The sequence below is a fragment of the Balaenoptera physalus genome, assembly GCF_965194825.1.
Source record: "Balaenoptera physalus genome assembly, chromosome: 3".
Lineage (NCBI taxonomy): Eukaryota > Metazoa > Chordata > Mammalia > Artiodactyla > Balaenopteridae > Balaenoptera > Balaenoptera physalus.
The window spans coordinates 21,655,211-21,681,280 of record NC_138890.1 but is presented as its reverse complement, the minus strand read 5'-3'; the positions used below and the strand labels follow the sequence as shown (position 1 = coordinate 21,681,280).

General features: G+C 39.3%; 1 protein-coding gene across 2 annotated transcripts in view; it reads left to right on the top strand.

Moving 5' to 3' along the window:
• Positions 1–26,070, top strand: part of SIMC1 (SUMO interacting motifs containing 1) — a 96,455-nt gene that overhangs the window by 44,061 nt on the left and 26,324 nt on the right. For both annotated transcript variants that reach the window (XM_082456408.1, XM_082456407.1), the window contains 5 exons: positions 7,368–8,918; positions 13,282–13,514; positions 14,280–14,349; positions 19,416–19,570; positions 24,240–24,392. In XM_082456408.1, coding sequence (XP_082312534.1) covers positions 7,368–8,918; positions 13,282–13,514; positions 14,280–14,349; positions 19,416–19,570; positions 24,240–24,392 — 2,162 coding nt within the window. The remainder of the gene's footprint in view (positions 1–7,367; positions 8,919–13,281; positions 13,515–14,279; positions 14,350–19,415; positions 19,571–24,239; positions 24,393–26,070) is intronic.

Here is a 26,070-nt window from a genome sequence, read left to right as displayed (position 1 = left end):
ATTGTCATTTGTTTCTAGGTACTTTTTGATTTCCTCTTTGATTTCTTCAGTGATCTCTTGATTATTTAGTAGTGTATTGTTTAGCCTCCATGTGTTTGTATTTTTTACAAATTTTTTCCTGTAATTGATATCTAGTCTCATAGCATTGTGGTCAGAAAAGATACTTGATACGATTTCAATTTTCTTAAATTTACCAAGGCTTGATTTGTGACCCAATATATGATCTATCCTGGAGAATGTTCCATGAGCACTTGAGAAGAAAGTGTATTCTCTTGTTTGGGGATGGAATGTCCTATAAATATCAATTATGTCCATCTTGTTTAATGTATCATTTAAAGCTTGTGTTTCCTTATTTATTTTCATTTTGGATGATCTGTCCATTGGTGAAAGTGGGGTGTTAAAGTCCCCTACTATGATTGTGTTACTGTCGATTTCCCCTCTTATGGCTGTTAGCATTTGCCTTATGTATTGAGGTGCTCCTATGTTGGGTGCATAAATATTGACAATTGTTATATCTTCTTCTTGGATTGATCCCTTGATCATTATGTAGTCCCCTTCCTTGTCTCTTGTAATAGTCTTTATTTTAAAGTCTATTTTGTCTGATATGAGAATTGCTACTCCAGCTTTTTTGATTTCCGTTTGCATGGAATATCTTTTTCCATCCCCTCACTTTCAGTCTGTATGTGTCCCTAGGTCTGAAGTGGGTCTCTTGTAGACAGCATATATATGGATCTTGTTTTTGTATCCATTCAGCCAGTCTGTGTCTTTTGGTTGGAGCATTTAATCCATTTACATTTAAGGTAATTATCGATATGTATGTTCCTATTACCATTTTCTTAATTGTTTTGGGTTGTTGTAAATCTTTTCCTTCTCTTGTGTTTCCTGCCTAGAGAAGTTCCTTTAGCATTTGTTGTAAAGCTGGTTTGGTGGTGCTGAATTCTCTTAGCTTTTGCTTGTCTCTAAAGGTTTTAATTTCTCCATCGAATCTGAATGAGATCCTTGCTGGGTAGAGTAATCTTGGCTGTAGGTTTTTCCCTTTCATCACTTTAAATATGTCCTGCCACTCCCTTCTGGCTTGCAGAGTTTCTGCTGATAGATCAGCTGTTAACCTTATGGGGATTCCCTTGTATGTTATTTGTTGTTTTTCCCTTGCTGCTTTTAATATTTTTTCTTTGTATTTAATTTTTGATAGTTTGATTAATATGTGTCTTAGCATGTTTCTCCTTAGATTTATCCTGTATTGGACTCTCTGCGCTTCCTGGATTTGATTGACTCTTTCCTTTCCCATATTAGGGAAGTTTTCAACTATAATCTCTTGAAATATTTTCTCAGTCCCTTTCTTTTTCTCTTCTTCTTCTGGGACTCCTATAATTTGAATATTGGTGCATTTAATATTGTCCCAGAGGTCTCTGAGACTGTCCTCAATTCTTTTCATTCTTTTTTCTTTATTCTGCTCTGAGGTAGTTATTTCCGCTATTTTATCTTCCAGGTCACTTATCCGTTCTTCTGCCTCAGTTATTCTGCTATTGATTCCTTCTAGAGAATTTTTAATTTCATTTATTGTGTTGTTCATCATTATTTGTTTGCTCTTTAGTTCTTCTAGGTCCTTGTTAAACGTTTCTTGTATTTTCTCCATTGTATTTCCAAGATTTTGGATCGTCTTTACTATCATTACTCTGAATTCTTTTTCAGGTAGACTGCCTATTTCCTCTTCATTTGTTTGGTCTGGTGGGTTTTTACCTTGCTCCTTCATCTGCTGTGTTTCTCTGTCTTCTCATTTGGCTTAACTTACTGTGTTTGGGGTCTCCTTTTCGCAGGCTACACGTTCGTAGTTCCCATTGTTTTTGGTGTTTGCCCCCAGTGGCTAAGGTTGTTTCAGTGGGTTGTGTAAGCTTCTTGGTGGAGGGGACTAGTGCCTGTGTTCTGGTGCATGAGGCTGGATCTTGTCTTTCTGGTGGGCAGGACTATTTCCGGTGGTGTGTTTTGGGGTGTCTGTGACCTTGTTATGATTTTAGGCAGCCTCTCTGCTAATGGGTGGGTTCTGTTCCTGTCTTGCTAGTTGTTTGGCATAGGGTGTCCAGCACTGTAGCTCACTGGTCATTGAGTGGAGCTGGGTCTTAGCGTTGAGATGGAGATCTCTGGAAGAGCTTTTGCAGTTTGATATTACGTGAAGCTGGGAGGTCTCTGGTGGACCAATGTCCTGAACTCGGCTCTCCCACCTCAGAGGCACAGGCCTGACACCCAGCTGGAGCACCAAGACTCTGTCAGCCACATGGCTCAGAAGAAAAGGGAGAAAGAAAGAGAAAGAGAGAGAAATAAAATAAAACAAAATAAAGTTATTGAAATAAAAAATAATTATTAAAAATAAAAATGTTGAAAAGTAATAAAAAAAAGAAAGAAAGGAAGAAGAGAGCAACCAAACCAAAAAACAAGTCCACCAATGATAACAAGCGCTAAAAACTATACTAAAAAAAAAAAAAAAAACAGACAGACAGAACCCTAGGACAAATGGTAAAAGCAAAGCTATACAGACAAAATCACACAAAGAAGCATACACATACACACTCATGAAAAGAGAAAAAGGAAAAAAAATATATATCTATATATTTTGAAAAAAGGAAGAGAGCAACCAAATCAATAAACAAATCTACCAATGATAATAAACTCTAAATACTAAACTAAGATAAACATAAAACCAGAAACAAATTAGATGCAGAAAGCAAACCCCAAGTCTACAGTTGCTTCCAAAGTCCACCATCTCAATATTGGGTGATCCGTTGTCTATTCAGGTAGTCCAGAGATGCAGGGTACATCGTGTTGGTTGTGGAGATTTAATACTCTGCTCCTGAGGCTGCTGGGAGAAATTTCCCTTTCTCTTCTTTGTTCGCACAGCTCCTGGGGTTCAGCTTTGGATTTGGCCCCACCTCTGCGTATAGGTCGCCTGAGGGCATCTTCCCTCCCAGACAGGATAGGATTAAAGGAGCAGCTGATTAGGGCCCTCTGGCTCACTCAGGCCCAGGGGAGGGAGGGGTACTGAATGCGGGGCGAGCCTGCGGTGGCAGAGGCTGTGTAACGTTGCAACAGCCTGAGGCGTGCCTTGTGTTCTCCTGGGGAAGTTGTCCCTGGATCACAGGACCCTGGCAGTGGCGGGTTGCACAGGCTCCCTGGAGGGGAGGTGTGGATAATGATCTGTGCTTGCACACAGGCTTCTTGGTGGCTGCAGCAGCCGCCTTATCATTTCATAACCATCTCTGGTGTCCACCCTGATAGCCGCGGCTTGCGCCTATCTCTGGAACTCATTTAGGTGGTGCTCTGAATCCCCTCTCCTCGTGCACCCTGAAACAATGGTCTCTTGCCTCTTAGGCAGTTCCAGACTTTTTCCCAGACTCCCTCCCTGCTAGCTGTGGCACACTAGCCCCCTTCAGGCTGTGTTCATGCAGCCAACCCCAGTCCTCTCCCTGGGATCTGACATCCTATGCCGGAGCCTCTGCTCCCAGTCCCCACCCGTCCTGGCGGGTGAGCAGACAAGCCTCTCAGGCTGGTGAGTGCTGGTCGGCACCAATACTCTGTGTGGGAATCTCTCCACTTTGCCCTCTGCACCCCTGTTGCTGCACTCTCCTCTGTGGCTCTGAAGCTTACCCCTCGCCCACCCCCCGTCTCTGCCAGTGAGGGGTCTTCCTAGTATGTGGAAACTTTTCCTTCTTCACAGCTCCCTCCCAGAGGTGCAGGTCCCATCCCTATTCTTTTGTCTCTGTTTTTTTCTTTTTTCTTTTGCCCTACCCAGGTACGTGGGGAGTTTCTTGCCTTTTGGGAAGTCTGAGGCCTTCTGCCAGCATTCAGTAGGTGTTCTGTATGAGTTGTTCCACATGTAGATGTATTTCTGATGTATTTATGGGGAGGAAGATGAGCTCCACATCTTACTCCTCTGCCATCTTGAAGATCTCTCCCCTGGACACTTTAATACACTTCTCTCAGTACTTGATAGCACAACTGCATCCCCTCAAAGGTGAAGAAAATGAAAGATCTAAAAGCTACTATCAGCAACCATGACCTAATTGGCATTTATATCCAACAACTGCAGAATGCACATTTTTTTCAAGTGTACAAGGAACGTTCAGCAAGTAGGCCATGTGTTAGGACATAAAATAAGTCTCAGTGTATTTCAAAGGATTGAAATCTTACAGGGTTTGTTTTCTGACCATGGTGAAGGTAAGCTTGAACTACATGATAATAAAGTGACTGTGTATTAAAAATTGTGGGATGAAGCTAAAGCAGTACTTACAGGGAAATTTTTAGCTTTAAATGCTAATGTTAGAAAAGAAAGATTTTGAAAATCAAGGTATCAGCTTCCACATTAAGAAGCTAGAAAAAGAAGGGCAAATTAAATCCACAGTAAATAGAAGGAAGGAAATAATAATGATAACAATAGAAATAAAGGGAATGGATGAAAAAGCCAGTCCTTTGGAAAGATCAGTAAAATTGATAAATTTCTAGCTAGGCTGATCAGGAGAGAAAATGCAAAGGATACAAATTACCAATACTGGGAATAAAAAAAGAAAATTGGGGATAAATCTATACAGGGTATAGAATTAAAAAGATAATAAAGGACTGTTGTGAACAGCTTTATGCTAATAATTTTAATAACAAATTCCATAAGTCACAGAACTAACACAAGAAGAAGTAGAAAATGTAAATAGCCTTATGTCTACTAAATTTTACCTACAAAGCAAATTTCAGGCCCAGATAACTTCACTGGTGATTTCTATAAACATTGAAGAAAGATATGGTACCAATCCAACACAACCTAAATAGAGGGGGTGGGAATAGCTCCCAATCATTTTATGAGGCCAATTTTATTCTGATAGCAAAATCAGTAGAAGAAATTACAAGAATAGAAAACTACAAACTAATATCCCTCATAAATATGCAAAAATTCTTAACAAAATATTGATATATTAAAACAAACAATATAGAAAAAAAATAATACATCATAACCAGTGGAGTTTTCCATAGGATTAATTTAACATTAGAAAATCAATGAATATAATTTTTGATATTAATAGTACAAAGGAAAATCATAGAATATCTCAACAGGGGCAGAAAAATCATTTGACTAAATTTAACAACCATTTCCAATTAAAACTCTCAGAAAACGGGACTTCCCTGGTGGTCCAGTGGGTAAGGCTCCATGCTCCCAATGCAAGAGGCCCAGGTTCGATCCCTGGTCAGGGAACTAGATCCCACATGCATGCTGCAAGTAAGAAGCCCGCATGCCACAACTTAACATGCCACAACAAAGATCCTGCGTGTTGCAACTAATACCCAGTGCGGCCAAAATAAATAAATAAATAAATATTTTCTTTCAAACTCTGAGAAAACAAGGAGAAGAAGGGAACTTTCTCAACGTGATATGGGGCATCTATGAAAACAACACAGCTAACGTTATACTTAATGATGAAAGTCTCAGATGTCTGCTTTCATCACTTCTGTTGAGAATTATACTGGATGCCTTAGCCATTGCAATAGTTAAGAAAAAGAAATAAAAGGCATGCAGATTGAAAAGGAAGAAGTAAAACTCCTCTATTTGCAGACATGATTTCTTATATGGAAAACCCTAAGGAATCTACAAAAAAAGTTACTTGAACTAGTAAGTGAATTTAGCAAGGTCAGAGGATATAGGGATAATATACATACATAAATCAACAGCATTTCTATATACTAGCAATGAATAATTGGAAAATGACAAAAAATTATTTCCATTTTCAATATCATTTAAAAACATCAAATTCTTTGGGATAAACCTTTTTGGTTTGTACAGATGAATTGGGGATATAAGGGAGAAAACTAATAATTTAACTTGGGACAAGAAGTGATCTGGAAGAATTTTCGCATACAGTGATATCTGTGCTGAGTCTTGAAAGACAAGAAACTTCCAAACAATCAAAGGGATAATAATCACTCCAGACCAAAGAAAGAACATAAACAAACATAAAGATAGAAATACTTGAGAAAACATGGCACATTTGGGGATCTGAAGTAGTTCTGTGTGATTTGCGCACACGAGGAGGAAGAGTAATCAAGAAGAAGCTGAATTATGAAGGGCTTTATGAGTCTTACTAAAGCATTTGCCCTTTATTCTGTAGCTCATATGGTGGGTTTTAAGTGAGAGACATGGTAATGTTGCATTTTAGGAGTTGGTGGTGGAATAGGAGTTGAATTCAGACCTTTGCAGCTATTTATGTTGAGTTCAGCTAGCAGTAGACAGGCAGTGATACTATATGGCTGCTTCTTAGGAATGAGGCATTAGGTTTCACCAAGCAATCCCTATTCCAAGATGAGATGCATGCCAGCTTCTCACTTGACCCACCCAGAATCCTGTGTCCTGCTTTGGTGCCAGTGGTGACCATCACATCTATTAAAAGAAATAGCACGGTAGCTGTAGTAGCAGCAAGAGCATTGCTAGCCCAGCAATTAGCACCCGACATATCAGTGGCACTGGTACCCAACCAAGTGAGGAGACACCTGGAAGGCAGAGCAATATTGCTCCTGGCTCATGACACAGAGGTTGTTTACAGTACCTCTGGCTGGCATCATCAGGCTTTGTGAACTACCTAATCATTTTGCCAAGGAATGGGGGTGAATATAGGAGGTTTTTTGTAATTAATTTAGGCTCAGACTTACAATGGTTAGTTTTATAACCCTTAGTGTATTATCCTCCATATCTGACTATAGGCTGATTATACATTGAATGAAGTTGTACATTCCTAGGCCCTAACAGGGAAAGAAGGAAACAGGCCTGGGTTTGAATGTCTGTCTCTGCTACATAGCTATATAATCCATAGGTAAATAACCTAACCCCTCTGAACTTTAGTTTCCCCATCTGTATAATAGAGATGATAATGCCTTCCTGACAGGGTCATTGTGAAAATTAAAGATGTGTGAAAGCACTCAATACATTCTTAGCACAAAGTAGATTCTCTTATATTAGTTTCCCTTCTTTAGCTTCTGTTGTAGGTTATACTGTGTATTTGCTTTTCCAAACAAAGGTTGCTTTTTACTTTGACTTAAGGTTGAAATCTTCTCTACTACTCCCCTGTCCACCTTGGATCATAAAACATTTCCCCCTGTGTCCTCTGTTATGTGCTTGTGGCATTTGGATAGTTTAAGAAGGTGTAGAAATTGGAAGCTTTGACAGAGGAAAATTTTGGCCAAAGGAAATAAACTAACGCTTATGTTATATAAGATATATAAATTGTCAGTGAAGTGAAAAGGTAAAATGGTTTATCCTTAAAAGCTAAGCTTTAAGTCCTCTTAGATAAAGCTAAGACCCCTACTTGACCTCTTATCTTCTCACAATCTTTCAACAGGACTTCATTGACTTAACTAGAGAAACCAGACCAAGGGCAAAGGATCGCAATGGACTCTGTGTGATTGACCTAACAGGATCTGAGGAAGAAAATAGACCTATTGCCACTCTTGACTTGACTCTAGAACCTGTTGCTCCTTCCCAGAAAGAGCCAGCCAGTCTTCAAGCATGTGCCAGCCTCTCCAGCAAAGAGGTGATGGAAGGGCGGGTAGACAGAAGCTCTCGGCCTGCAGCACGGAGAATCATTAACAGTGATCCTGTGGATTTGGACCTTTTGGAAGAAACTGCATTTGAAGGTCCCCAACCCCCTACGTCCATCAGTGGGGACTCTGTTTATCCAGGAGAGCCGAATTGTAGCTCAACCATATTCAAAGGTGACCTCGGCTTCTTGGCAAGCCTACAGCTATCTTCAGATATTCACTCCCTCCCCGCAACAAGCAATAATGGTAGCCGTAGCAATCAAAGGGCACCCTTGCCATGCCCACAGCAAGATGTGCCTTGCCCTCCACAAGCCTTGCCATGCCCACTGAGAGCCTTGCCATGCCCACTGCGAGCCTCATCATGTCCACCACGAGCCTCCTCATGCCCACCGCGAGCCTTGTCATGCCCATCACAAACCATGCAGTGCCAACTACAAACTTTGCCTCACCTGCCTCAAGAAGGGCCATGCCCTCCTCAAGATGTGCCATGCCCTCAGAATGTGCCATGCACTCAGCAGAATATGCCAAGTCCACCTCAAGACTCATCATGGCAACTTCAACACTCACAAAGCCCACCTCAAGACTCACTGTGTACACCTCAAGACTCACTGGGCCTACCTCAAGATGTACCAGGCCCACCTCAAAACATAACGTATCCACAAGATGTGGCACACCTGCAAAACATGCCACAGTCCCTGGGAGACATGCCACAGTCACCAGGAGATATGCTACAATCATCAGGAGACAGGCCACAGTCATCAGGAGACGTGCCCCAGTCACCAAGAGATGTGCCACAGTCACCAGTAGATGTCCTACAGTCACCAGCAGATGTGTCACAGTCACCAGCCAATGTACCACAGTCACCAAGAGACACTCCACCGTCACCAGGAAGTGTACCACATTCACCTGGAGAAGTCCCACACTTATCAGGAGATGTGCTACATTCACCTGGGGACATGTCATGCTTGCCAGAAGACATGCCACACACACTTGGAGACTTGCCTCATTTACCAAAACTTAGGCCTGACTCTCCGCAAAATGATGTACAGAACCATGACACCCCTATGGATGTCTCAGCTCCATCCTCTCCAAGCTGCTCTCCCAGCCCACAGTCTCCACAGTTTGAAACTTCCTTAGGGAAAGTTCCTTGGCTCTCTGTCACAGAAACTCCAGCCAGAAAAAAGATATCATTGTCAGAGCCTGTCAACCCCGGATCTACCCAGGTGCAAGCACGAACACCACAAGGTGGGTTGTACAACAGACCATGCCTGCATAGACTGAAGTACTTCTTACGACCTCCGGTGCATCACCTCTTCTTCCAGACACTAATACCAGATAAAGACACAAGAGAGGTGAGCTAACATGTCTTCCCCTGGGGATCAGGTGTCCTTTGTATAGGCCTAGCATGAAGTTAGTATGCTACCAGGAGTCCATGCATGAGAGGACAGGCCCAGCTGAGCTAAGACATTTTTATCTTTCTCCCACTGTGGAACCATTCAGTGTAGAATCAGATCTGGGTTCAAATTCAGCCCCACACTTAAAATCTGGCACTGAAGAAGTCACTTTACCTATCTGTAAAATGGAGATAAGAACATACCTCACAGTATCATTAAAGGAGATAATATGTAAAGTGCCTGTTGGGGTGTCTGGCTCATCATAGGCCTTCATCAAATACTTCTCAATTTCTCTGCCTTTCCTTCCTCAATTCCTGATGCCCTCATTACAGCTTCCATATCACAGAGATAATAATACTCATGACACTTTGGTACCTTCAAAATTGTTACTCTCTAACTTTGGGGGAGGAAATTCAATTTTAAGATTTTGTTTTTTAATTGATTGATTGATTGATTGATTTTTGGCTGTGTTGGGTCTTCATTACTGTGCGCAGGCTTCCTCTAGCTGCAGCGAAGGGGGGCTACTCTTGGCTGCGGTGCGTGGGCTTCTCATTGCGGTGGCTTCTCTTGTTGCGGAGCACGGGCTCTAGGCCTGCGGGCTTCAGTAGTTGTGGCACGTGGACTCAGTAGTTGTGACTCCCAGGCTCTAGAGCACAGGCTCAGTGGTTGTGGCACACAGGCTTAGTTGCTCCGTGGCATGTGGGATCCTCCCGGACCAGGGCTCGAATCCATGTCCCCTGCATTGGCAGGCGGATTACCAACCACTGTGCCACCAGGGAAGTCCAAGATTTTTTTTTTATTGAAGTTGATTTACAATATTGTTTTAGTTTCAGGTATACAGCAAAGTGATTCAGTTATATACTTGTTCAGATTATTTTCCATTACACATCATTACAAGATATTGAATATTGTTCCCTGTGCTAGACAGTAGATCCTTGTTGCTGATCTATTGTATGTATAGCAGTTTGTGTCTGTTAATCCCATACTTCTAACTTGTCCTTCCCCACCTCCCTTTCCCCTTTGGTACCCATAAGTTTGTTTTCTATGTCTGCGAGTCTGTTTCTGTTTTGTAGATAGATTCATTGGTATTATTTTTTTGGATTCCACATATAAGTGATATTATATAATATCTGTCTTTCTCTGTCTGACTTACTTCACTTAGTATTCACTTAGTATGATATTCTCTAGGTCCATCCATGTTGCTGCAAATGGCATTATTTCATTCTTTTTTTATAGCTGAGTAATATTCCACTGTGTGTGTGTGTGTGTGAGTGTGTGTATACCACATCTTCTTAAACCAGTCATCTGTTGATGGGCACTTGGGTTGTTTCCATGTCTTGGCTATTGTAAATAGTGCTACTATGAACATTGGAGTGCCTGTATCTTTTTAAATTAGAGTTTTCATCTTTTTCCAGATATATGCCCAGGAGTGGGATTGCTGGACATATGGTAGCTCTATTTTTCATTTTTTGAGGAACCTCCATACTGTTTTCCATAGTGGCAGCACCAGTTTGCATTCCTACCAACAATGTAGGAGGGTTCCCTTTTCTCCACACCCTCTCCAGCTCAATTTTAAGATTTTAACAGGAATGCTACTTCCCATTAGTCTTCATTGATCTCTAAGAACTAAACTAGATGTGTAAGAAAAAAAAATTGTGGCTAAGTCCCATAACATGAAGCTTTTTTTCTTTATACCTAACCACGTTCCCAACATTAAGACTGGCTTGAAGTTGTTCAAGAATTCAAAAGGTGCGTTCTCCTGTTGGAGCAATCTGTAATCCAGCTTAGTGGGTGTCAGGCATTCACACTGATTTGCCCTTGGAGAGTGAATTTTTTTTCTCTCGTTTTAATTGTTCTATCTTCTAGTAGGTTTTATGTCTCCTCCTTCTGAATGACTCTCCCCAACACTAGCTCGTTCTCTTTTTTCCTGTGGGTTTGCCTCCTATTGGCGATATATCATTCCATTATTGAGTACCTGGGGGACTTGAGAAAGTTTGTTTACCTAGTCAAGGCTGTGTGCTTTGTAGGTGCTACACAACCAAAGAAGCCATCAGTAGATACAGGTCCACCTTATGTGTACACATAGCTCAGATTACAAGGTGGCAATTAGGCTACACAGAGTGGCTTTTTCTTCTTCATCTTTATTTCTTACCTTCTCAAAGAATCTCAGCCATCTAGAATACATCTGTAAATCTTTTCTGTCTCTTTTGATTACTTTTGGGCTTTTTATAAGTACTTCTTCACTAAGTCATTCTCCCCCCAGAACTTTTTTTTAGTGTGATGCACTTTATTTTCTATTCTATTCTAATTCATTGGGGTTTTTGGTCAGTACATTATTTTTTTTATTGAAGTATAGTTGATTTACAGTAGTATATTAGTAATGGGCAAAGGATTTGAATAGACATTTCTCCAAAGATTTTCTGTATCGTTAGTCATTAGGGAACTGCAAATCAGAATCACAATGGGATACCACTTTGTATCCACTAGGATGGCTATAATAATACTTATTATAACCATTTATAGCCAATAAATAGATTTATTATATTAAATATATTTTAATAATATATAACTATATTATTAAAATATAGTTGATTTACAATATTATGTTAGTTTCAGGTATACAACAAAGTGATTCCGTTATTTTTTTCAGGTTATATTCCATTATAGGTTTTTACAGCATATTGAATATAATTCCCTGTGCTATACAGTAAATTCTCCCAAGAACTTCTTAGCCAGTGTCCATGCTGCCACTAACCAGCCATTAGCCTTAACTCCTCTGAGTTATCAGCAAGATCAGGGGTTACCCTCAGGTGTCCTGAGACATAAGAAAGCTAACTGGACTTCTCTCTTCCAGAAAGCTAACTGCCCTCTCCCCAGACGGCAATTCCAGCCATCACTGTTTTTCTGTTATACATAAACTATCAAACTTTGTTTGGCTTGTGTTTTAAAATTAATACTTATTCTCAGATTTTAAAAATAATGTTTGTTTAAGAAATAATTACCCATGATGCCATCAGTCAGCATTTATTAATGTTAATAATTGGGTGTATTTCCTTCCTAGTTGCCTTTTTATGTGTAGACACTTTAAATTTTTTAATAATTGGGGGTTTTAACAATAATATATTTATTATTGTTGGTTTTGTTGTTTATAGAGAGTTTGAGTTTAGATGGTAGCTATGGAGTTATACCGCTGTATGAAACCAGCTTCTGCCATCTATTGCATGAAAAATTCTCACTCTAAATCTCAGTTTCCTTATCTATAAAATAGGAATAATAATAACATGTATTTCTTAGAGTTGTTGAGAGAATTAAGTGAGGATAAGTTAAATGTTAAAACTTATTATTATAATTATTGTTGTTATTATAGCAGACTTTTTAATGTTTGTTTTTCTTCTGATGATGTGTCTAATACAGAAAAATTGAAAAATACAAAAGAACATATAGAGGAAAAATCATCCATCATTTCACCACCCAGATAATAGAAAACCACTTTTCATACATTCTCTCTCATTCTTTATATACATACTGTTTGGGGGTTGGGGTTGGGGGTGAAGCAACTTAATATTTACTGTTGACTCAAAAAAAAATCAACAAAATGGAGTTCTTCTTCTAACAATAAAACATATTTAAATCATCTTAATTCATCTCTTTGTTTCAGTATCTGATATAGTATCATAGCTACCCCTAAATATCTTATCACCCTTATTCCAAACTCAACTTAGGCTACCTCTTAAATCTTTTGTACTTTCCTTTCTAATACTATATTTTAACACAGATGAAATCATGTTACATGTAGAACTTTGTATTCTTTTTTTAAAATTATTTATTTATTTATTTATTTATTTATTTATTTATTTATTTATTCGCTGTGTTGGGTCTTCGTTTCTGTGTGAGGGCTTTCTCTAGTTGTGGCGAGTGGGGGCCACTCTTCATCGCGGTGCATGGGCCTGTCACTATCACGGCCTCTCTTGTTGCGGAGCACAGGCTCCAGACGTGCAGGCTCAGTAGTTGTGGCTCATGGGCCCAGTTGCTCCGCGGCGTGTGGGATCTTCCAAGACCAGGGCTCAAACCCGTGTCCCCTGCATTGGCAGGCAGATTCTCAACCACTGCACCACCAGGGAAGCCCAGAACTTTGTATTCTTATTTGTTAACTTAATATAAGCATTTTCCCATGTCATTAGAAATTTTTTAGATAAGGCTTTCCAGTCTCAATTTTTTTAATTATGAATATTTCAAATGCATGGAAAACTTCCCTGTCTTCAACCTCTTGCTTTTATGTCTATAGAAACCCACCCTAATTTATTTCTTTTTATCTCTGCAGAACAAAGGTCAAAAATTAGAACCTATCCCTCATCGAAGACTAAGGATGGTAACAAACACCATTGAAGAAAACTTTCCCCTGGGGACTGTGCAGTTTTTGATGGACTTTGTGTCACCCCAGCATTACCCACCCAGAGAAATTGTGGCTCACATCATCCAGAAAATCCTGCTCAGTGGCTCTGAGACTGTGGATGTTCTAAAGGAGGCCTACATGCTTCTCATGAAAATTCAACAGTATGAACCTTAGCTTTTGGCAAATCTTCTGGGGAATCCGGACTCAGGGCACAACTTTCTCTTGCCTAAGATTTATTCATCTAACCATAGAGAGGGTGACTTAGTATATTAGTATTATTTGGATTGCAAGTGACAGGAAACTCAATCCAAACTGGCTTTAATAGCTGGTAAAAGAGAATTTAATGACTCATGTTACTAGAAACCTAGGAATAAGATGTGACTTAATTCATTCAAAAATGGTTACCAGGATCCATTTTTCAGCTCTACTTTGCTGTTTTTAGGCTTCACATGGTAGCCTTCTCAACCTCTAGCTTTTACAACACTCTTAGTACAAGAGAAGGTCCACTTCCTTTACAATCACACAGAGTTCTGAAATTGAGTCTTATAGGTTTTAATTGGCATAACATAAGACATGAGTCCATCTTTGAGCCAATCATTGTGAACTGAGGAATAGAATAACAAGATTAACGTGCTTTGCAGACCTCATCCCAGGGTCCTATTGGGTAAAGCCAGTGGGCTAAGAATAATAAAGAGTTGATTTCTTCAAGGCAAAATTGGGGTACTAATGCTTCCCAAAAGACAAGTGGATATTGGGTAGCCAAAAAAAATGAAGTTCCACTACCCTCAGATGACATGGTATTGTATCAAAGGGTGGGCAAGAGCACTGAGGATAAGAGGAGGCTTCTTGCTTCTATCATCTTCGAGATCCCATCCCTTCTTCCACTAAACTCTCCAGAATTCTAATTGATGTCACTTTACTTTCAGGCTACATCCAGCTAATGCCAAGATGGTGGAGTGGGACTGGAAGCTGCTCACTTATGTCATGGAGGAAGAGGTAACATAGCAATTGCAAGCATAAATCTTTTGCAGAGGAAGTTTTAACTAGAAATAAAAGTGACTGTAAATCTGGTAGTAAAGTCTTTGCCATTATTCCTTTCTTTTACTCCCCCCAATCCCGACCAAAACATTCCTATTGAAATGGTATGTGCTGTCTTCCAATTCAAGATTGAATACATTCACTTATCCCTCTCCTTTTTCAGATTCCATTTAAAATAACAGTAAATAAATAGAGAAAAGTATAAACCTAAGGCACTGAAAATAAAGGGAAAGACAATAGATTTGAATGAAGATTGGAAGAGCTAAAGGAAATGTAAGAGTGATAACTGATGAAGCTAGGCTGAGAAAGCTACAGGCTAGAATACATGAGGAAGGTCTGTAGCCAAAGAGGGAGGAAATCTGCCCTTTAGGGCAGAGAAGTTTTAGACTCAGAAACACAATATATAAGAAGGTTGGAGTAGGATATGAGCTGTAAATCTGTTGAAAGCTTGTAGATGGAACTGGCAATCTCTCTATTTTTGAGTACAGAATGCTCAGTTGCCAGGTTACCTACCTTTCAGGCAAAAAATCAGAAGATTCATTGTCTAAAAGAAACTGAATGAACCATCTGTCATAAATGAAGGCAGCTAGTGTAGAGTTGGTGCTCCAAAAAAAAGTCTGCATTCTGACCTTTAGGGATCCCTAAACTTAATTGCCAGCTTTCTGTCTGCTAACCCAAAAGCACTTGGATGGAACAAATTATTGTCAACTTAGAACTCTATACTCAGCCAAACTATTAGTCAACTGTGAGGGTAGAATAAAGACATTTCCAGACATGTACAAACTTGAAAAACTATCCACACACCCCATTTCATAGGTTACTTGAAGATATGCATACAAAGAATAGGGGAATAATCAAAGAAGGGGGAGACACAGGATCCAGGGAACACTAGATCTAATCCAGAAGAGTAAGAAAGAGAAGTCCTGAGATTACTGCAAATAGTAGACCTAGAGAGCAATCACTCCAGACTGGAGCAAAAAAACACAGGGCTTTAAGAAAGCATGATCTGGGAAACACCACCAAGATGGTAGACAAGGAAGCTCCAGGCCCTTGTTCCCCAATGGAGACACCAAGTTAACAACAATATATGGACCAGAATACCTTTGTGAAAACTCTAGAGACCAGTTGAGAAGTTGTACTCAGGCCAATGCATAACCAAGAAGGGACTCCATTGAAAGGAGTAGGAAAGTTTGTGGTATTTTGTGTGTCCGTGCCCCTCCCTCTACCCAGCATAGCACAGTGCAACTAGGAGGAAATCTCCCATACCCTGGCTCCTCCCTTGGGATGGAAACAGAAGAGTGGACATTGAGTCCAGTGTTCTGGCTTGTTAGGAAGATCGTTTCTGTCTTACCTGACTCAGAGCACTGTTGAGAACAGTGGTTTAGTTTTATGGCTGAAAAGAAATGTGAGCACTGCAGCGTTTTAGAGCTGCAGAGAGTATGCAGTTCCACAAACAGGTACTGGGGGAGCAAGAAACTGTGGGCTTTCAAGAAGAAGTAGTGGCAAGCCACTTGGGAAATTAAGGCAGATAAAAGCACACACACAAGCTCAGAGAAAATACATCTCCAGTAAAGGTCTGAGAGGTCTCAGAACCTTTAGCCAAGCTGATTGGTGAAGGTCTTGCCATGCATGGACTCAATGGATAAAGACTGGGAAAGGTGTTTTTTTTTCAAACGTTTAAATCTCAAAAGAAGATTACAAGGCATACAAAGAGACAGGGAAATGCGGCCCAATCAAAAGAATGAAATAAAGCTCCAGAAACTGACCCTAAAGAAACACAAATCTCTCAACTTACTGACAAAAAATTTTTTAAGCTATCTTAAAGATGCTCAAGGAGCTAAAAGAGAACACAGACAACAAAATGAAGCAAGAAAATAATGCATGAACAAAATGGGAATATTAAATTTTAAAAAACTGTAGAAAATAATCAAACATATTCTGGAGCTGAAAAATACAGTAACTGAATTGAAAACTTCACTAGAGGAGTTCAACAACAGTCTTGGTCAGGCAGGAGAAAAAAAATCAATGAACATGAAGAAAGGTCATTTGAAATCACTGAGAAAGAGGAGCAAAAAGAAAACAGAATGAAGAAAATTGATGAGCACCTAAGGGACTATGGGACACCATTAAATGGACCATATACACATTAGGGAAGTCCCAGAAAGGGAAGAGAGAAAGGGACAAAGAGCTTATTTGAAGAAATAATAACCAAAAACTTTCCAAGTCTGAGGAAAGAAATGGACATACAAATTCAAGAAAGCTCCAGTGAGAATAAACTAAAGAGACCCCACACCAAGGCACATTATAATCAAACTGTCAAAAGTTAAAGAGTTTTTCTTTGAAAGACATTTTTTTGAAGGCAGCAAGAAAAAAGTGAATTATCACATACAAGTGAGTTTGTATAAGACTCTCGGCAGATTCTCAGAGAAACCTTGCAGGTCAGAAGGCAATGGGATGATGTATTCAAAGTTCTAAAAGAAAAGAACTGTCAACCAAGAATACTATATCTGGCAAAACTTTCCTTCAAAAATGAGGGTGAGCAGCAGGAGAGAAGTGACACATCAGTACAAGATCCTCAATAAGATTATCAGAGATTTCTCATTAGAAACTGGAGGCCAGAAGTTAGTGGGACGATATATTCAAAGTGCTAAAGAATAAAAGTCAACCAAGATTCCTGTATCCAGCAAAACTGTCCTTCAGAAATGAGGGAGAAACTACTGGGCGTATACCCTGAGAAAACCATAATTCAAAAAGAATCATGTACCACAATGTTCATTGCAGCTCTATTTACAATAGCCAGGACATGGAAGCAACCTAAGTGTCCATCAATAGATGAATGGTTAAAGAAGATGTGGCACATATATACAATGGAATATTACTCACCCATAGAAAAATGAAATTGAGTTATTTGTAGTGAGGTGGATGGACCCAGAGACTGTCATATAGAGTGAAGTAAGTCAGAAAGAGAAAAACAAATACCGTATGCTAACACATATATATGGAATCTAAAAAAAAATGTTTCTGAAGAACCTAGGGGCAGGACAGGAATAAAGACGCAGATGTAGAGAATGGACTTGAGGACATGGGGAGGGGGAAGGGTAAGCTGGGACGAAGTGACAGAGTGGCATGGACATATATACACTACCAAATGTAAAATAGATAGCTAGTGGGAAGCAGCCGCATAGCACAGGGAGATCAGCTCGGTGCTTTATGTCCACCTAGAGGGGTGGGATAGGGAGGGTGGGAGGGAGACGCAAGAGGGAGGGGATATGAGGATATAAGTATACGTATAGCTGATTCGCTTTGTTATACAGCAGAAACTAACACACCATTGTAAAACAATTACACTCCAATAAAGTTGTTTAAAAAAAAAATGAGGGAGAAATAAACACATTCCCAGATAAACAAAGCTGAGGGAGTTCATTTACTACTAACCCTGCTCATCAAGAAATGCTAAAGGGAGTCCTGCAGGGTAAAATGAAACACTAAACAGTAACTTGAAGCCATATGAAGAAGTAAAGATATCAATAAAGATAAATACATGGGCAGTTATAAAAGCTATTATTGGGCTTCCCTGGTGGCGCAGTGGTTGAGAGTCTGCCTGCCAATGCAGGGGACATGGGTTCGAGCCCTGGTCTGGGAAGATCCCACATGCCACGGAGCAACTGGGCCCCGTGAGCCACAACTACTGAGCCTGCGCGTCTGGAGCCTGTGCTCCGCAACAAGGGAGGCCGCGATGGTGAGAGGCCCGCGCACCGCGATGAAGAGTGGTCCCCACTTGCTGCAATTAGAGAAAGCCCTCGCAGAGAAACGAAGACCCAACACAGTCATAAATAGATAAATAAATAAATAAAAGAATGTGAATTTAAAAAAAAAAAAAAAAAGCTATTATTGTAACAATGGTTTGTAACTCCACATTGGTTTTCTATAATGTATTAAGTAACTAATACATTTTTAAAGTATTAATCTAAAAGCTAGTATTATTGTAACTTTGTAACTCCACGTTTTGTTTTCTACATAATTTAAAAGATTAATGCATTTAAAAGAATTATTAGTTTATTTTGGGGCACACAATATATGAAGATATAGTTTTGTGACTTCAACAACTAAAAGGGGTGGGAACAGAGCTGTAAAGGAGCAGAGTTTTTGTGTGTTATTGAAGTTAAGCTGGTATAAACTCAAAGTATTATAATTTTAGAATGTTAAATGTAATCCCCATGGTAACCGCAAAGACAATAGCTATAGAATGTACACAAAAGGAAATGAGAAAGGAATGTAAACATTTCACTATGAAAAAAATCAACTAAAGACAATAATGCAGGAAATGAGGGACAAAAAAACTATAAGGCATTTACAAAACAAATAGCACAAGGCCAGAAGTAAGTCTTTCCTTGTCAGTAAAGGGAAACCAACGAATTGTGCATGCCTGCCTGCTGTGTGACAGGCACTTACGCTGGCTTTGGTAAGGTTAGAGTTATCACCACATAAATCACAAGGACACTGAGACTCAGAGGGGTAAGTTAAATAAGGGATGGAGCTGAGTTTCAAACAAACAAATAAATAAGGTCTGTGCACCACCAAAGCCCATGCTCTTTACCTGCATCAGTTAGGCTTCAACAGTTAGGATCATTTCACCTGTAACAGAAAACCCAGCTCAGACTTGCTTTCACAATAAGGATATACATCAGCTCATCTTACTAGAAGTATAGCAGTGAGATAGACATCATGGTTGCTTGATCTAGTAGCTTAGCAGAGTCATTTTTCTGTCTCTCTGTTCGGATATCCACAGTTTAGGGTTTATCCTGAGACTGATAGTTAGGTTCAGTGAAAGAACTCTAGGATTGCCCTATTTGCCCTCTTTTATAATGACCTAGACTGCTTGCTCTTTCCCAGAAACCTCTCTTTTAGATACACACTCATTGACTCATGGGCCTTCCCTTAACTTAGTATTTATGAGAGCCCAGTGCTCAGTGTCATCCAGGAGATTGAGAGGAAATACTTACTCCTCATTTTTTCTCCCCCAGGGACAAAATCTGCCCGGGCGAGTCCTTTTTCTACGTTATGTAGTACAGACCCTGGAAGATGATTTCCAACAGATCCTGAGGAAGCAGCGACAGCACCTGCAGCAATCTATTGCAAGCACTGTGCTATCCTGTGACAAGCAACCCCACAATGTCAGGTAACCAGCCATCTGAGCCCTGGGATGACAAGAGGGAGGGGCTGTAAGTGGGCAGCTACTCAAGTCCGGAGAACATCAGGTGGATGAGATTTTCTAGTAGCTAGATAGTATAACGGGTAGTTATTACAACTCTAAACAGTCCTAGAAGAAAACCTCTCTGTACCAACTGTGTGTCAGATGCCATAGCTTGTGTGGTTTTTTTCCGAAGACCATCAGACTTCCTTTAGCCTATTTCAGTATTGTTCAGACGGCCTTGTGAGATCTAGGGGAAAAACTTGACTTGTGTAAAACTTTTCACAGCTTTTATAAACCTAAATTTATTTCCATCCCCCTGAGTAACTCAAGATAAATCTCATTTGTCACTACTACTTTCTGAAAAGTCTATTATGATAATAGGTCACGTGGCTGACAATAAGGTACAGTAAGGTAGCAATCACGTGTTCTTTTTTTGTAGGATCAGGGCCAAAGCTTCTGGAAGCTTCAGAGTGGGGAACTACCATATCCTTATACCAACAGGGGGAAATGTGGTTTGTAGGGTAGGGATCTCAGGCTAGAATTTTCATCCTGGAACTACAGCTTTGCTTCTTTTGGAAACGGTTCTCACCAGCATTCCGTTTTTCAGAGCATCATTCGATTTTTTTCACTCACATTTACATTCTCATATGTTTTTGCATATTTGTTAAGAATAGTTTTCACAGGCCAGTGTGGGATATTGACTATTATAGCTCCTTTAATTAAAAAATGGGGACGTTTCATTATGTTCTAAGTAACAGTCAGCTTTTTCTCCCTTAGTTTGCATGCTTATATCCATTTCCCCAGATGTGGCATTTTACATAAAGTTTAAATGTTAATGATTATAGAAAATCAGTAAGTAGAGAAACTACAGAGAGCACAGGATAGCATAGTTGGGTTTAAAATTGAAAAATAACAATTTAAATAGTGAGAGCAACTCTCCTGACCATTCTGCTTTGTGAGCTTAGGCATTGGATTGGGAAATGGGAGACATGAACCCAACTCAATCCAGTGACAAGTCACTCACTTTCATTGTGTGAGCCTCTCACTATACCCAACACTATACTCTTGGGTTTAAAGATAGGCATTGGTAACCTCTAAATGCAAGCCACATACTCTATTTTGTGCTTTATCAATGAAAAAAATCAGTTCCAGCTGATCAGTTACAGCTGGGGAAACAAGCTGTATTTGATTCAATAAGAGATGGCTATTAGATTGAGGTTGTGGTTACATGGATGTGTGCATGTATTTATCAAAACTCATCAAACAGTATATAACTGTGCTTTGACCTGTAACGGGTGGGACAGTTGTCAGAGCTTTCTGAGAGGCTGTTCCTGGATTATAATCCTCAGCTTAGCTCAAATAAAATTTTCCATTTCCTTCTTAAAATAAAAAAAATTCATCAAAAAAAAACCAGTGTGCAATTTATTTTATATAAGTTATACCTCAAAGATAAGTTTTTAAAACGAAAGTGATGGTAAGTCAGTCTCCATATGACCCCTTAAGGGATTTTCTTTTCTTTTTTTAACTGTGCATACAAAGAGTAATCTAGTTCTACACGATTTAAGAAATACACTAGTCCCCAGATCCCCTCACTCACATTTTCCTTTCCCAAGGGGTAACTACTTTGAACTCTTTTATTTAAGTGATTCTTTGGATTTTTACCTCTTTATGGCTAAATAAACTGCTTGTGTTGCTAATTGTTGATTTTTCATTGTTAGCTATTATCTATTAACTCTCCACATGAAAGATGAGTTAGCTCTTTTTCCTCTCTACCTCCCCTCTCTCTCTCTCTCTCTCTCTCTCACACACACACACACACACACACACACACACACACACTTCCCAGCCCCCATGCCATTAATAGAATTATATCATAATTTTGTTTAGATCAGTATCCAATGTTTCCATCACTATAACTATGTGTGCTAGTCAGAGCTGAGCCAAGTACTAAACTGTGATTACTTTTTCTTTCACTCATACCTTTTTTGTTTTCCTTAGAGTTAATAGCTGCCTCATTTTTAGTTTCCTTGTATTGTTTGTGCATGTCAGAAGTCAACCCCAGATTCTCTGCTGTTTGATTTAAATATCCCATCAAGATGTTTATTCACACTGGGTTAGTCTTATGAAGTTCTTCTTCTTGAAGGTCTGTGGTGGAACGTTTTGACCTCCTTCAATCTGGATTGGTTGTCCTCTTTTCCAGTCTTTATCATAAATGTGAAAATTCCCTTCACCTGTTTCCAGTGTTGGATCTCTGTTTCATATCTTCTCTTTCTTGGTTTACTCCCATGTTTTGATAGATCAGTCTCCAGTAGCTTCTTAGAAAGGTATGTGGGAAGTAAAATTTTTGAGATCTTGTATGTCTGAAAATATCTTTATCTTCCCACACGTTGATTGATAAGTGAGTATAGATATTTAGGTTAGAAATATCTTTTCTACAGAACATTAAAGGAAATCTTCCATTGTCTTCTAGCTTCCAGAATTGCTGTGAAGAAGCCATAAGCTACTTTGATTACTGATTCTTTGTGTGTGCCTTGATTTTTTTCTCTAGCTGTTTACAGAATCCTCTTTTTGCCCAATATACTTGTTTTAGATCTATATTCATCCAGTATGCTGGGCATTCACTGGGCCATTTCATATCCTTCATTCTTGGAAAATAGAATTTTCATTCCTGTTATCATGTTTTTAATTTCCAAGAGCTCTTTTTCTTTAAATGTTCCTTTTTGAAAATAATAAAGAGTATTCTGTTCTTGTCTTTTTCTTTCATGGATCCATATCTTTTCATATCTTTGATTATACTAATGATAACTTTTGTTTTCATTAATTCCCTGTATAATGTCTGTTTTCTCCAAGTTGCTTTTTTGAGGAGAAAGGAGGGTTGGTTTGGCTTTTTGGTGTTTATGTCTCATGTTAGAATATGTCCATAGATGTCTGGTAAACTTTTGTAATCTATCCACGTTTAAGGGTGACTCAAAAGCTCTTGGCAGCTCTGAGTACAGGTGAGGACTTGTCATTTCTGAGTTTCCCTGTCAGTGGAACTGGCTGCCCGTTTCTTAGGAAATACCTCATCAATGTCTTTAGGTCTTTCCTCTTGGGCTGGATGAGTTTTCCAGAAAATACTTCAGATTTCCTACATGAAGGATAAAGACCAGGATGCCAGGTTTTTGGAAGACAGTTCTGGGAAGGTGGCAAGGATCTCTGCACTGAGCATGCATAGGTTCACTTAGAGCCCCTGTTTTTGCTTTATCAGCCTTTGCCTCCCAGGTGTGCCTGGTATCCCAGTCCAGAGACCCTCTGTTTTACCTCTCCACAAAGTTAACCTGTAGTCTTCAGCATTGGGGGAGAAGATCTAAAAGTTTCTTAAACAGATTACAAGCCATCCTATTTATTTTAATTTACCTGCTTTTATCCTAACTTCATCGAAACCTCATACTGCCATTTGCAGCACTTATTGAAGATTTTTTTTTCCATTTTTTGGTAAATAGGATTAAATAGGATTGCTCTTCTCTACTGCTGGCTTAGGATTCAGCTTTCTCAATTCTGCCAAGTCAGTTAAAATTTATCCCTTTGCCAAAGTCATAGACTTAGATTAAACATCATCTAAACATGACATTTGCCTTATTTACTTAGTTAATTGGTTACTTTGAATTTTGTAATCAGCATCTCTTACCCCACCCCTTAAATCAAAGGCTAGGACCTTGACAATTACCTACATCCATCCCCCATCACCCACTTTTTGCACCTTCTTGCACCCAAAGTAATTGGCATCCTGAATGTTCATCATGTTTCTTTCTTTTTTATACAGTTTTATTGCATCTATATGTGTTCCTGTAAAGTATATATTTTTATTTTAGTTCCTTTTAGCTGTATATAAAAGAGTATCATGCTGTATGTAATCAATTGGTACTTTTATATTTCACTTACTATTATAAAGTACTAAGATTTGTCCATACCTATCCACTGTAGCATATTCATTTCCACTACTATAGAATATTGTTTTGTGAATATACTTCATTTTCCTTCCAGCTTCCAGATTTTTACTGTTATTATCTGCCCTCCTTTTCTTCCCTTCTTTGTGGATTTTTTAAAAAATGATTTACTGTAGTATTAGTGGCATTTTAGGAGGGAACAAAACTAGATGTGTATATTCAATCCATCATTTTTACCTGGGTTACCTAAGCGATCATCAAAAGTAATTTTGACTATATGAGATTTTTTTACCTTACTAACTTTGTGAACCTACACCCTGTGTAAGGTTTGACTCCACTGCACATACCCTAAACCTTGGTTATTAGCATTAATAACTGACATCTAATAACAGAAAGCCAACAAAGTCATCCAGTCCAACTTTCCACTTTGTCAAAGAATGTTCCTGGTCAGGAAGCCACAGATAGTGCTCTTTGACCTTGGAGATACCTTTCAATAATTCTAACTTAAAGAAAAATGTTGATGTTTTACTTATCTTTTGTAACCTTACTGCAATTAAATGCAGGGTTTCCATTAGACTTTTTAAATATTGAAAGTAGCCTAAGGGCCCTCTCTGTTGCCTATAGGGAAATCTAGAGGTCTAGGAGCCCATGTTAAAGTTGCAGTTCTGAGCACCATATAGTAAGACAGAAGTTTAAACTTTTTCTTTCTTATCTTTCTTCCATTGCAGGGATGTCATCAAGTGGTTGGTCAAAGCAGTAACTGAAGACAGATTAACTCAGTCCCCAAAGGAGAATCAAACCTCTCCAGGAACAGGAATCTTGAAGGCCAGCAGTAGCCACCCTTCTCCCCAACCTAACCTGACAAAGAACAGCAATCAGCTGTAAGGAGCAGGCAGAAGTTATCTTTCCTGGGGCTATTGGGATTTACTGTTTTAGAGAACAGCACCAGGCCCTAAGAGGAGTTTCCCCAAAATTAACAAGCTCTTATAACATAGGCTGATTTTTACTAAAAACTATCTTAGTTTGACTAAAGGCTAAATTCCTAATTCCAAAGGTAAAACAAAAGCAGATGCTTTCCCCCTAGATGAATAGGACTTCACTAAGTGAATATAAATTCACAAAGCCGAAGTGGAACAAAAGCCAGAGGACAGTGCCCTCCCTTTCCTAGATTCCAAGAGACAATACAGGGTTACAGCTACTCACCACTTCATCTGTCCACTGACAGAAGAGGAGTCATGCGTAGTGGGTGTTCCAGCAGCCTCTTGTCCTCAAGGACCTGGGTCTCTCCTCCAGTCCTGGAAGAAGAAGAGCAGTTCAACCTGCAGGTTCCAACAGGTTATAACAGCAATGGTTTGGACCAGGGCAGGTCCTATTACCTCAGACCACACTGGAAAGAGATTCCTGGCGTTTTTTTTATGGGATTGAAAGTGGTCTTGGCATTTTTGAGAAATGCCAGGATTTGGGGGCTGGAGCTGCCCTTGCACAAGTAACCTGCTATTCCATGTCAATTATGTTAAAAATGACAGTCACACTTGATATTTCAGATACAGCATTTGTGCCTAAATTCACAACGCTATATAATAATCTAGTTGCACTGACCTGATTTTCATATAAGTACTATGGGTTTTAACTAATTTAGGAGACAATCTTGTATCTAAAGGGAGAATGTTTTGGAACAATGAAGTATTTGCTTGAGCAGATTGGGGAAGGTCCTAAAGTAGGGAAGTAGGGTTATCCCAGAACTCAGTACATAGACCCAAGAGAGAAGCAGACACTGTTCCTTAAATGAAAGCTAATATAATAATAATAATAGTAATAAATTTATTGTAAATAGATATTAGTAGAATAAAATAGGGTCCCCCTAAAAGTGATCATGATCTTAACAACAACAGTAGGCACTGCTGTTTACCATTAATGAGTGCCTATCTGCCAGATATCTTAAACAGAACAACTTTATGAAATAGGTGGTATTATTTCTCCTTTTTTGAGATGAGAGAACTTAGACTGAAAGCAGTTTAGTAATTTGTCAAAAATTGATCAGCTTGTCATTGCTGAGCCAGAATCTGATGCCAGAGTCCCTGTTCCACCTATTGTGTCACTGGCTGCAGATTTTCTGAAAACAGAGCCTTTCCTTCCCTCACAAATAATAGTGCATGTTAGAAAAGGCTAGCTTCAAGGCCAGGCTCACCTTCTGAGGGGTTGCCCAGATTCCTTCTGCCACATCAGCCTGGCTGTCTCCCACAGTTAGGTCTGATGAGAGAGAGGGTCATGTTTCACCAGTTGAAATTCTGAGACTGAACTTAGTAAAAGATTATTGTAAAGGAACCAGTAACAGGAGAAGACTATATGGTAAATATGTATTTTCTCCTATCAAAGAAATTCAAATAATTGTTAGTCATTCTGGACCTGTTTCTTCATCTGTAAAATAGAGAAGTTATAGGTTAGGTGATCCTTAAAGTTCTCTAGATCCTTAAGATTGCATGTTTCTCTTTTTGAATTTAAAAGCAGCTTGCTTTTACAGCTCAACCCCAGGTTCTGAGAGGTTCAGATAGTATGATC